General features: G+C 37.8%; 1 protein-coding gene across 4 annotated transcripts in view; it reads left to right on the forward strand.

The window, feature by feature from the left end:
• LOC150106772 (calsenilin-like) overlaps positions 1-13078 on the forward strand; it is an 82992-nt gene that overhangs the window by 59461 nt on the left and 10453 nt on the right. For 3 of the 4 annotated variants that reach the window (XM_090392692.1, XM_090392688.1, XM_090392689.1), the window contains exons 4-5: positions 894-991; positions 3173-3385. In XM_090392692.1, the coding sequence (XP_090248818.1) occupies positions 894-991; positions 3173-3385 (311 nt within the window). The remainder of the gene's footprint in view (positions 1-893; positions 992-3172; positions 3386-13078) is intronic. The other variant, XM_090392691.1, reaches the window with a different exon arrangement.

Genomic DNA, 13078 nt, shown 5'->3' on the forward strand with positions numbered 1-13078 from the left:
TCACGGGCCACGTCGTCCCCAGAGACTCAAAATGCTCTCCCAGGCAAGTCCGCCGAAATCTAAGCCCCCCCCCCCTCCTCACTGGGAGCAAAATTCCGGAAGAAACCTGAGAAAGCACTCTGCGTCCATTTTAGTCGCCTCTTACGACATGAATGGGTTGCAGTGGAGCTATTCTTATCCCGGCCACACGGGGAGCACATAAATATGTAATTGTCTCTTTTTTAAGAAGATTATTACGAAAAAAAGAAAAAGGTGTTTTTGGAAAATGTAAATATTAGATTTGACTTCAAGAAAAAAAGAAAAATATTAAAATTTTTATTTAAATATATTTAAATAATATATTTAATAATATATTTAAAAAAAAAAGAGCAATGTTTGTTTATGCTGCTTATTAAATGAAGTTTGGTTTACTGACCGAATTGAATTGTTATGAATAATGAGAATGCTTTAAAAGGAGCGCGAAAACCGCACGCAAGATACTCCATTCTTACAGTGTTCATACATCGGCGAAAGGTTTTCATGAATTCAACGGTTCAACGTTTTATATATATATTAATCAAAATATTAATATAGTAATAGAATTATACTACATATAATTATTAATAATTAAGAAAATTATTAACATATAATATAATGTTACCAAATAATTAACATACTTCATTTAATTATATCCATTATAACTGATATTATTAATTTTATACATTAATGTATTTTTAATGGTTTTGTGATAATTTCGACATAATCATCGTTTATGTACAAAGTTGGGATTTCAACGGTCGACTTTTGCTGGTATAACATAGTAATGATAAGGCTTTAAAAGAGAATCCGAAACTAGTAAAGTGTATCGTTTCTTTATGTGATAAATGCTTCCTGCAAATGACATAATGAACTAGTTGGCTACCAATTCTGTGTTTCAGATGCTACCCAGTATGCTCATTATGTATTCAACACGTTCAAGCAATCTTCGCACAGCCCTACTCTAAATTTTGAGGTGAGCTATTTTTCGTTGTACTGCATTGTTTTTAAAGTCAAAATGCAATTTTAAAATAAATTGAATTAACGTTTTGAGATGAGTATTGAGTAGCGTTCAAGATTTAAAAATTTTCTAAATTTGATTTACTGGTGAGTGTGATGTCACTCATGGCATCACACACTTAGTTTGATGGGAAAGCACAGATTATTATTGTTGTTATTGTTGGATGGGCACCTCCATAGAGTCCTAATATTCATCATGGGAGACCCAAACTATCAACACAATATCTATAGTACCTCTCGATGAAACCATTAACAGAAATAACTTACAACTGACTCAGCAACCCATTCCCTTCATTCACTACTTTCAAAGCAAAAAAATGTAGTCCCCACTCCCTTGCTAACCACACCTTTATTCAACTTCCAGCGATGACCTATTGTTCTTTCCCCTGTAGCCAAGTGCTGAAACATTTCCTCTGCATCAATCCTATAAATTCCTTTAAGTAACTTAAATGTTTCTATCATATCCCACCCCTTTTTTGCCTGTTAACCAACTTTTGCAATTCACAAACCCTCAATCTATCTTCACAGAGAGCATTCCACAAACCATTCACTATCTTGGTCACTCGTCTCTGGATTCTCTCCAACACTTCCTCATCTCCAAGAGACCTAGATGACCAGACCTGAGCAAAGTAATCCAGATGTGGTCGTATCAAGGCTTTATAAATTGGAATGACAACTCTCTTATTTCTGTTTGTTAGTGTATGTTTTTCGATAACCAATTAAGCCACCTTGGCTACTTTAGCAATATGCCCTCTCTATCTTCAACTATCTACTACCACCCCTAGATCCGTGTCCCTGGATTGATCAATTTCCAGGAGTACAGTTCCCCCCATGTGGTATACAACTTGTAATCTTTGTATCCCAGCAAAAATTTACACTTTTCTACATTAAATTGACATCCATTATGTTTTGCTCATACTGAGAGCCTATTTCAATTGTCCTGCAAGTTCTCTACATCACCTTGATTAACTATTGCCGTACCAAACTTTGCATCATCAGCAAACAACTGAATATCTCCCTTCAAATAATTTCCTATATCATTATGTACAAATTAAATAGCAGTGATCCAAGCATTGAGCCCTGCAGCACACACTAGTCAGCTGGATTCTGCTCCTCCATATACTACTTTTTGGTATCTATCAGCCACCCATTTATCCATATCACCAGTTTCACATCCATCCCCATTTGTTGCAGTTTGTGTAACAGTTCAATGTGGTATTCTGTCCAACGCCTTTGCAAAATCCAGCAGAATCATTGCGTAGCCATTTCCTTTATCCATCTCAGTTGTTACTAATTATAAAAAAAAAAGTTAGTAGATTAATAAGGCACGACCAACCCTTCACAAAGCCATGCTGTCCCCTCATAGAGTATCATATTCTTATCCACCCATTTCTGAATTCTCTTTTTGAGATGACCATCTTGACCAGTACTTTTACAACCACTCCTGAGATACCGATTGGTCTATAATTTGCTACCACAGACTTAGACTCTCCTTTATGCAAAAAGAAGTACCCTTTATGCTTGGGACTTTCCAGCTGATACAGACTTAAATTAAACAACCTAGTCAAAGCATCTCCATTTCTCTTGTGCATTCTCTTAAAATACGAGCCAATACCCCAATCCAATCCCACAGCTCTATTTGCATTCAGATTCTGCAATGTCCAAGTACATCTAATTGATCAACGTCTGTTCTCACATCAGTTGCTGTCACTTCAAGCAATTTTTCTCCTGATGAGAAAAATAATTTTGGTTTAATTTATTTATTTATGTAATGTAATTAATTTAGAAAATAAATTTGTAGGAATCTACAGAGAATTTTTTTTTTTAGTTTTGACTTATCATTCCATAATTTTGAATTTTTACGAGGATTTATTTTTATTTCTATTTATTTTTAATATTGGCGTTTTGCTTTATCAGCTTCAACATTTTTATTCACGTACTACTGTTCTAGTTCTTGCCGGTTATTTAAAAACATAAATTGTGGTCAAGTTGGAAAGTGTGTTAATGAACTAACTAAATTTACTTATATATACTTCATTATTTATATTATATTCTATTATATATACCATATAAATATAATATATACATAGTATATATATTATTTATATACTTAAAAAAATCATTTGTTGTTTTACAGCAATTCCTGAACATGCTTTCTTGTCTGTCACGTGGTACAGTTGCCGAAAAATTAAAATGGGTATTTGGTCTGTACGATATCAACGGAGATGGTTACATCACCAAACAAGAAATGCTCAACATTGTTAGCGCCATCTATGATATGTTAGGCCATTACACAGCTCCAGCAGTTGACGAGCACTCAGCATACGATCATGTGGACAGAGTCTTCCATGTAAGTTCATGCGTATTGTGGAATTATAAGAGCACACTAGAAAGCTGTTTAATATTTGCTGATACATTTATTCATATTTCTCTTCTTTTATGTCAGGTTTCTAACTATCCGAATAGACATCAACGATACTTACCGAGTCTGAATGAATTTGGCCTGCTCGATAATTATCATCAATTTTGAGTTTTCGTATCAAGTTATCTCGTACAAGAACTCAACTTCATCCGCAAAAAACCGTAATACGTTACTGTCTATACGGGTGAAGCAAAATTATTTTATAATCCTTGCTATCTCATAAGGTTACTGTGTAGGGGAAAGTTTATGAGCTAAGTGCTTTGCCCGAGTGGGTGCGAGTTATAGATCCTTGTTAGGAACTAGGATGGCCTTAAGTCTCCTATATTTGAAGAAATCCGATTCATCGTAGTTTGCTGCTTGTTGAACCAGTTCATTTGGATGTGAAGACGATTTTGAGAAGAACTTTACTGCTAAAGATTGCAGGAAAGAGTAGACATAAGGGATATTTGTGTCCCAATGAAGTTGAACATCTCTGATATACCACGGCGCATTTGAAATCATGCGTAGGCATTTGTTTTGCACTCTCTGCAGTTTGAGGATATTTGTGCTTGAAGTGTGGCTCCAGGCTGGGGACGCATAAGTAATAATGAGATGAATCATCAACTGATAGAGGAGCAATTTGATTTTGGTATCTAGTTTACTATTCCTGTTGATAAGAGGGTAGAACTGTGCTATGACTTTTGATGTTTGTACACGAGGCTTTTGTATGTCGGCTGAAGGTTAGTCTTCTGTCCAGCAACAATACACCGAGATATTTGGCTTCTGCTTTCCAGGGAATTTTGATATTAAATAGGAAGATGTCTTCTTTAGGAGATACTGAATTTTTAGTGAAAAGCACGGCAGTGCTCTTTTGAGAGTTTATTGCAATCTCCAATTGGAGAACCAGTGCTCTAATTTCAGCAAGTTTTCTTGCAGTTTCTTGGTGACAAGGTGCGGTGTAAGAGATCTGGCTAGTATTGCTGTGTCGTCAGCGTAGGGGACAATGATACATGACATTGGATTGTGCGGTATGTCCGCCATATAAATCGAGATAAGTATCGGTGCCAGTAGGGACCCTTGAGGTACTCCTGCCTAGATTCGTCGCTGGGTAGATAATATATCATTTAGTTTGACTTGCATTCGTCTGCCACTAAGAAATGACTTTATAATTTGCACTAGATCTAATGGAATGCCGGCTAAAATCAGCTTGTATAGTAGTCCAAAGTGCCATAGTTTGTCGAATGCCTTTTCTAAGTCAAGAAAAACTGCTCCGGCATATTGTTGCCAATTGTAACTTGTGGTAATGAACTCACTCAGTCTATGGATTTGTTGAGTAGTGCTGTGAAACTGGCGAAAGCCAAACTGTTCGTAGGAAGGATATTTAACTTATTTACAGAGACTTGAATTCTGGAAAGGATAACTTTTTCTGCAATTTTGCCCAAATTAGAAATTAGACTGATCGGACGATAACTTTGAGGCAGCTGTGGATCCTTACCAGGCTTATAAATAGGGACCACGTCTGCCAACTTCCATGCAGAGGGAAAGTATTTGAATCTGAACATGACATTTATTATTGTTGTAAGATGTACAATGGCCTTTCAGGGCAGCAGTTTAATAACTTATTAGGAATGCTGTCAGGCCCAGGAGCTTTTTTATTTAAATTCTGTATAATTTCATAAATTTCAGCTGGAGAAGTAGGTGTGAGTTGGTTGGTACAGGTATCAGACCGTTTTAGCACGTGCCTGACGTGGCGGTGAATTTTATAAATATGATTGAAGTTTAGGTTATGAAGGGCTGCACTGATTTTCTACATTTTTAACTTTTTAAATTTTTTTGAGAGGGGGAAGAGATTTATTTTTGTTTTTGATATTTCTCAGCAGTTTCCAGATGGTTTGATCACCGGGTGATATGGAGGCTAATTTATCTTCCCATAATTTGTTTCTGTGGTCTTTAAGTCCATCTCTCACTGCACTATTCAGTTTGTTGAGAATTTTTTTTTCTTGGGGTGCCCTGGTGTTATGGTATCTTTTTCTTGCCTTATTTTTTCTCTGATTAAGTTCATGATATCTTCTTCTGGTAGTCGTGTAGGCTTAGACGCAGTTGAATTTGAGGTGATAGATGATAAGGCTGCGTTGATTTGATGAGTAAATTTATTGACTGCAGATTCGACTTCTTCCCTGGAGTTAATATGAGAAACAGGGTAATGCAGTCTGGGAGCAATTTGGATAATTTTTCCCAAGGTATGAAGTGTGAAGCGAAGGGAGCAGTCCCTTCTGATTACCCAGTTGGAGCAGAATAGGGTAGTGGTCAGTAGATAATTCGTTCAGTGATTCCAGGTTGTACTGTAATTTAACATTTTGGAAGACAACTATATCCAAGACGTCGGAGGACTCAATCGGACTGTGATGAGTTGGTGCTGAGGGGCCAGTCATAGCTGAGCAATTGGAACTTGAGTAGATAAACGAGATGTGGCCTTATTGTTGATAGATTTACTGCTCCAGGTAGGATGTTTTGCATGTAAGTCTCCAGCTATAATTACCAGCCCTTTAACTCTGAGGATGGCATCCAGATCTGTGGTCAGCAATGTTTTTGATGGTGGGTTGTAGGCTGCGTAGAATTTTAGGTTTCCTATTTAGTTTGTAATGACATTAATACCTGTGATTTCGAGATTAGTGGTTGTAGGGTTGGCTACAGTTGATGGTTGATGTAGTTTTTGATGAGGATGGCTGTACCACCACCTTTATATTCAAGTCTGTCATTTCTGTAAAGCTGGTTCCCTCTGATTTTGGGGTTGTCAGCAGGCCTCAGATGCGTTTCATTAATTAATAATATATCCTGATTATATCTTTCATCGAATTCTTGGATTTCTAGTATTTTGTTTTCGAGACCGTTTGCATTCTAAGCAATAATCTTTAGAGAATCTGGGATGAGTTTTATCTTATACATCAGAGAGTGCAGATAAAATGGACTGTGTTTGCCGTAAAAACCTTTTTGTAGTACTTAGTGATGGATTTGAGTTAATAACCTAATCCTGATCATAATTCCAAAAGAAGAGGTGATGACGGCTGTTATATTTGAATGTGGATTAGGCAGATTCTGGTAATGAACTGTCTTTTTGGAGCGGGCAACTTCGGCATATGTCCTTGTTTGATTTTGAAGGTTCATCTTCTTGGGGGACTAAGTTAATGATGGGTGAGCACCTGTTTCCCTGTTCGAACTAGTGGGAGACTGATGAGCTTCTGGAGCTCACGTTTTAGATAACGAGGTAGATTGACTGTTTGGCTCTGTCTGCCTGTTTTTGGGGTGGTAAATACACCCTCTATAGTTAACACGGTGAGGGCCGCCGCAGTTAGCGCACTTAGCCGGGGTGGTTTTTGGCCTGACACAAGTATTTGTGGGGTGGGTCCCGCCACATTTTAAACATCTGTACTGAACTTTGCACAACTTCTGGGCATGACCAAATTTTTGGCACCTGTGGCACTGCCCAGAAGAAATTCTTTTCCTCAGTGGCTCTGGCGTAATTTTAAGCCCACAGATTGACTTTACATTGTATATGTTTATTTTGTAAACATTATGGATCTCCACAAGAACTAGAGGCATATGGGTCTTGTTTGATCTATACATTCTGCTGACCTTTATAGGAGGTAGATAAGTTGAGGATAAGTTGAAGACTCGTAAGGTGAGGTCCGTCAGTATCTTCGGAAACTCCTTGGAGCCACTTTCAAATTTTTTTCCGAGGTAAGTGATAAGGTGTGATGCTGAATACATCTGGTGTTTATTTCCTTTGTTAATTTTCTGTAGTATGTCACCATGGTGGGCTGAATTTTGATGCCTTCATCTATGTTTTTGGCCGTGGAATAGTTTATCTGCAGGTTAGCCATGATGGTTCTTAAGGCTCCATCTCTGCTTTTCCCTTAGGATGACTGGGGGCACCTTCTCATTTGGGGAGGCAGAGGAGTCTGGATTGGGAGCATCTTCATCCATGCCAACATCATTTATTGGCTCATTGGGGGAGGCAGAGGAGTCTGAATTGGGAGCATCTTCATCCATACCAATATCATTTATTGGCTCCGAGGCGAGAGTCTTGCGCTTCTTACGTAAGTGGGTCTCTCCTTGATCAGAGGGAGTAGAGGCGAAGACCACTAGATTAAGTTTTTCCTCCATTTGAGGAGTGTCTTCATTTTCATCATCTGCCCGGGTAAGGAATAGAAATTTAGGAAGCCGGGCCATTCAAGTTCGAATTTTTTAAGAGGCTTCTTTATGAAGCTGAATGCTAGCCCTTTATCGAGCGAGTCAATGATGATGTCAGGATCGATGATGCTTGCAGGCCATTTAAGCTTGAACTTTTTTTGAAGTTTGTTTATGAAGATAAGTCATCATCATCATCATCAAATTCCTGCCATGTACCCTCAAGGGGTGTACAGGATATGACAGTACTACATGAAAAAATTACATCATTACTAACTTCCTATCTACAATTTTCCTCCAAATCAGTCTGTTACTTGTCAAGACTCCAACATTATCAGATCTTATATTTCTATCATCTAAGGCACTTTGTGCCGTATCAATCCACCTATATCTTGGTCTTCCTCTGGGTCGTTTTCCTGCCAACCTGGCAGAGAACACTTGTTTTGCTAATCTTTCCTCTCCCATTCTATTTAAGTGACCATACCATCTGAGATTAGCTCTGCTAACGCATTTCTGGATGCTGACAATGTCAAGTTCTTTCCTAATATCCTCATTTTTAATATGATATTGCCATTGATGCCATCTGTTCACGCCTCGAATCTTTCTCAGGACTCTCATATCTGCGGTCTCTAGTCTTTGGTCAAGTGTTTTACTTCTGACCCAGCTCTCAGATCCATAAGTTAAAATTGGTTTGAACACAGTCTTGTATACAGCTAATTTAGTGTTCCGACTAATTTCTTTCTTATTCCATATGAATTTATTCAATTGACTTCCCACGATACCAGCTTTGCTGATTCTGTTGTCAATTTCTATATTTAGTTTACCATCTTCAGTAAAAATTGTGCCTAAGTAGCTGAAATGTTTTACTTGTTCCACAGGTTCTCCATTCACAACACAGTTGACATTTTCAATGATTCTGCCTATTTTCATTGTCTTTGTCTTTTTATTGCTGACCTTCATACCATATCTATTACAACAGCTATTCAATTTAGTCAGAGAATCTTGCAGACTTGTAGCGGATTTATTTAGAAGTATAACATCATCCGCATAAAGCAAAGAGCTGACATTAACATCTCCAATTTTGATATCAGGTTTAATACCACATTCCTTCATAATGTGATCCATATAGATAATGAATAACAGAGGGGATAATGTACATCCTTGTCTCACACCAGATTTAACATTAAACCATCTTCCTGTACTTCCTTCAATTCTAACTGCTGACTCACAACTCAAATAAAGACTAAGTATTGCTTGATATAATGCCCCATTGACACCATATAACTGCAGCGTATTGAATAGCTTCTCTCTTGGCACCTTGTCATATGCCTTTTCCAAATCGACAAAACTTAAATACAGATCTTTGTTATATTCCCATGCTTTCTCGACTATTTGTCGTAAAGTGAAGATCTGATCCTGACAGCCTCTATTTGGCCTGAATCCAGCTTGTTCTTCACCAAGCTTTTCTTCCACAATTCTTCTCAACCGTTTCTCAAGTATACTTGCATAGATCTTGCCAGGAACACTCAGTAGGGAAATACCTCTGTAATTCTCACATTCAGTTTTATTTCCCTTTTTATATATGGGTACTATGAGAGCTCTACTCCAATCATCGGGAATTCGTCCCTCTGTCCAGGCTTTCTGAACTATGCAGTGCAGCCACTGTAAGACTCTTATACCACCATACTTCAGCATTTCTGGTCGAATATCATCTACTCCTGCTGCCTTTCCACATTTCAAGCCTTTGATGGCTTTTTCTACTTCAAGTATGGATATGTATTCCTGACTGCATGCCTGGTCAGTGTTTTTTATCACTGTGCTGTCATCACTGCTTGTTTCATTTAGCAGTTTTTCAAAGTAATTACTCCATACTTCAAGGATATCTTTTTCTCCTGTTTTCATTTCACCTTTATCATCTCTAATTCCTTTTACAGCACTCTTTCCTCCATTCCTAAGCTTCTTCAACAACCTCCAGAATATTTTGCCACCTTCTTGATATTTATTTTCTATATTCTTGCCAAAGTCCTCCCATGACTTTTGTTTAGCTAGTTTTACACACTGTTTAGCTTTCTTACATTTGTCTCTGTATTCTGTAAGAGTAAAAGCTGACTTATTTGCCAGGAACTTTTGATATGCTTTCTTCTTTTCCTTCACTGCCTCTTTAACTTCCTGTGTCCACCAGGGAGTTCTGATTTTTTTATCTTTGCACACAACCTCACCACATGCCTCTCTGGCAGAATCAATCAATGTTTCCTTCAGAGTTTGCCACTGAATCTCCAAGGTTTGATTCCTGTTCTCAAACTCTTTCATTTTCTTTTCAATAATATTTCTGTATTTTAGTCTACAGTTTACATCTGAGAGCTGCTCAACTTTTATTCGCTTTAAAACTTTCTTACATGTTATTCTTTTCAATATGAAATTCAATTTTATCCTGCTCAAGACTAAATAGTGATCACTTCCAATTTCAAATTCTCTGTACACTCTGGTGTCCTGCACCAGGGAGAAAACATCACTATCAACAATAACATAGTCAATGAGACTTTTCTTATTCCTAGCCTCTTCTCTCCATGTGAATTTGTGCACATTTTTATGTTGGAACATGGTGTTAGTAATAACCAGTCCATGTCCTGAGCAGAAATCCAACAGATATTTGCCATTATTATTAGCTTTGCTCTTTTCTCCAAATTTTCCCAAAATATTTTTGTATGTCTCACAATCATTTCCTACTCTACTATTTAGATCCCCAACAAGGACCAACTTTTCCTTTTTCATTGTGTCAGTTGCTTTTTCTAAAGCCTCAAAAAATTCCTCCACTTCTACCTTAGTAGAACCTTCTGTGGGACCATAGGCACAAATAAGTCTCATTGTCCAGTTCCCCATTCTCATATTTGCCCACATTACTCTACTTGAGACTGACTGCCATTCAAGAAGATTAGCCTCGTATTTTGTGTTGAATACTATGGCTACTCCTTCTTTTCCTTGATTGTCATTGCCTGAATATAACATTTTGTATTTATTGCTCAGAAAGATCTCACCAGTTTTGGTCTTTTTTGTTTCAGTCACCCCTATTATGTCGATCTGGTACTTATCTAATTCCTCAGCTAGCTCCATTTCTTTGCCATTCAGGCTTCTTACGTTGATAGTACCGATCCTTAACTCTGGTGATGTTGAGTTGGGGTTTGTTTTCAGATTTGTTCCAGTAGCTGACTTTTCGCTGTTCGCCCTGGTTCCCTGGCGAAAACAGCGGGGGCCTTGTTTAACCGGGCGACGCCCCAGCCGGCATGAAATTTTGTCATGTTGTACCATCATTTTTTATTTTGGTTTAACCAATAAGAATACAATTTGGTCGGCTAAATCTCAAATTGCCAGCCCATCCTCGTTCGTTCAGTATCAAAGTAGATACCCAACAGGGTGCACCACGAGAAGGTGAGGATTGGACATTAGGTCAGAAGCCTTGGTCGGTTCTCCGCATTCCTTTAAAGGCTATGTGGAGGTCTCCTCTCAGTTATACAGCTTTGACCCTTAAGCACCCCTTATGAAGATAAGTGCCAGCTCTTTATCGAGCGAGTCTATGATGGCCTCTATATCGGGCACGTTCATTTTGATTGATTTGCGTATAAACGCAAATAAAATCCTGCAAGTCTAGGGACCAGCCAGTAAAAGTTAAAGTTCTATAGACTGAGGTAGTCTACTAGCAAAGATTGTGAGTAAGAGTTAATGAGTGTTGTGGGAAAATACTGTGAAGTCGCTTGGCTCAGCTTGTATTTCCTATCTCCCTGAGAACCATACATCCACCATTGGTCCTCATATCGGATGGAGCCTATGCTACCATTGACGTCATGCACGTTTCGTGCAGAGGGGAAGACGGGGCAGGGTTAGAGCCAGTGCAATGCAAGATTCACGGAATGCCTCCATAAGTGGTGAAGTACAGCCTAAAAAAGCGCAGTGCCTAGAAGTAGAAAATAAACACATCCGTCACGTAATCAGAAAACCTTCTCCTCCTCAACTTCATCCGATTAACGATTAACATTTTTGATATAAGCAAAATGCTTTTCATACTCCCCGCTATCTGATAAGAAAACAGTGAGTGGAAAAATTTATCAGCCAATTGCTCGCCCTGAGCGGGCTTGAAGGTTAAACATCAGAATTGGAGTTTAAGATGGCTTTTGGTCTTTTATGTTTGAAGTAATCTGTTGCTTCGTAATTTTCAGCTAGTTGAACCAATTTATTGGGGTGTACAGATGCTTTTGAAAAGAACTTTGTTGCTATAGTTTGCAGGAAAGTGTAAATATAGGGGACATCTGTGTCCCGATGGAGTTGCACATTTCTTACGAACCATGAAGCGTTTAGGATCATTCGTAGACGTATTTTGCACACTTTGTAACTTTAGAATGTTGGTATCAGCGGTATGGCTACAAGGCGGAGAAGCGTAAGTGAGCATAGGAAGAACCATCAGTTTGTAGATAAATAATTTGATTCTGGTGTTTAGCTTACTGTTCCTGTTGATTAGAGGATAGAGTTGAGCAAGGGCTTTTGATGTCTTTACACAGAGAGCATTGATATGGCAGCTGAAAAGTGAGCCTTCTATCCAGTAGTACACCAAGGTATTTGACTTCTGTTTGCCACGGGATTTTTGTGTTAAACATGAAGATGTTCCCTTTAGGAAGCATCGGTCTTCTGGCGAATGGCATGGCTATGCTCTTCTGGGGATTCACTTGCAGTCTCCATTTGGCTAACCATTTTTCAACCAATAGTAGGTTTTCTTGCAGTTTTTTGATGGCAAGATGTGGCTGTAGAGATCTGGCTTCAACTACATCCAAATTTTCATGTGGTTTTATACAATCTATCGATACAGTTTACTTAACGGTGTATTTAACCTTTAAATATATATCAATATTTTTAAAAAGTAAAATTAAATGCAATTATTTGAAAATAATTAATTCCTTAGGTTACCATATAGTGTAATATTGAATAATGTTTTAATTATTTATTTTTAGAATAACATATTATTGCTATATATTCCAGTTTTTATAAAGTATCAAATTATTGGTTCTTGAAAGAAGAAACAAAATATACTTCATTTGGATTTTTTTTTTCTTTTAAATCGAACATTTTAATGACTGTAATTTTTTACATCATAGGTGACCAACAGCAGACCCGCGAGCCGCATGCGCCCGCAACGTGATTTTGTGCGATCCGCGGCAGGATAAAAACTATATTAAATTATATGTATTATCAATTTAGCTATTGGTTTCCACCGCAGATTTTCTGATTGATATACTAGTTATATTTTATTTCTGATGACGGAAACCAATTAATAACAACACGGAATCAAAATTGCTTTAAAAAGATTACTCAATTTATAAAATCTACTGCTTCTCTGTGCGAGTTGTAGTAGTGGGAGTTTTAGATTTCTATGCGCTCCAGAGTAAAGCATCATTGAAAGTCACTTCC

Source organism: Typopeltis vanoorti, chromosome 5 (assembly GCF_054136105.1).
Source record: "Typopeltis vanoorti isolate ZY-2024b chromosome 5, IOZ_Tvanoo_1.0, whole genome shotgun sequence".
Taxonomy (NCBI): Eukaryota; Metazoa; Arthropoda; class Arachnida; order Uropygi; family Thelyphonidae; genus Typopeltis; species Typopeltis vanoorti.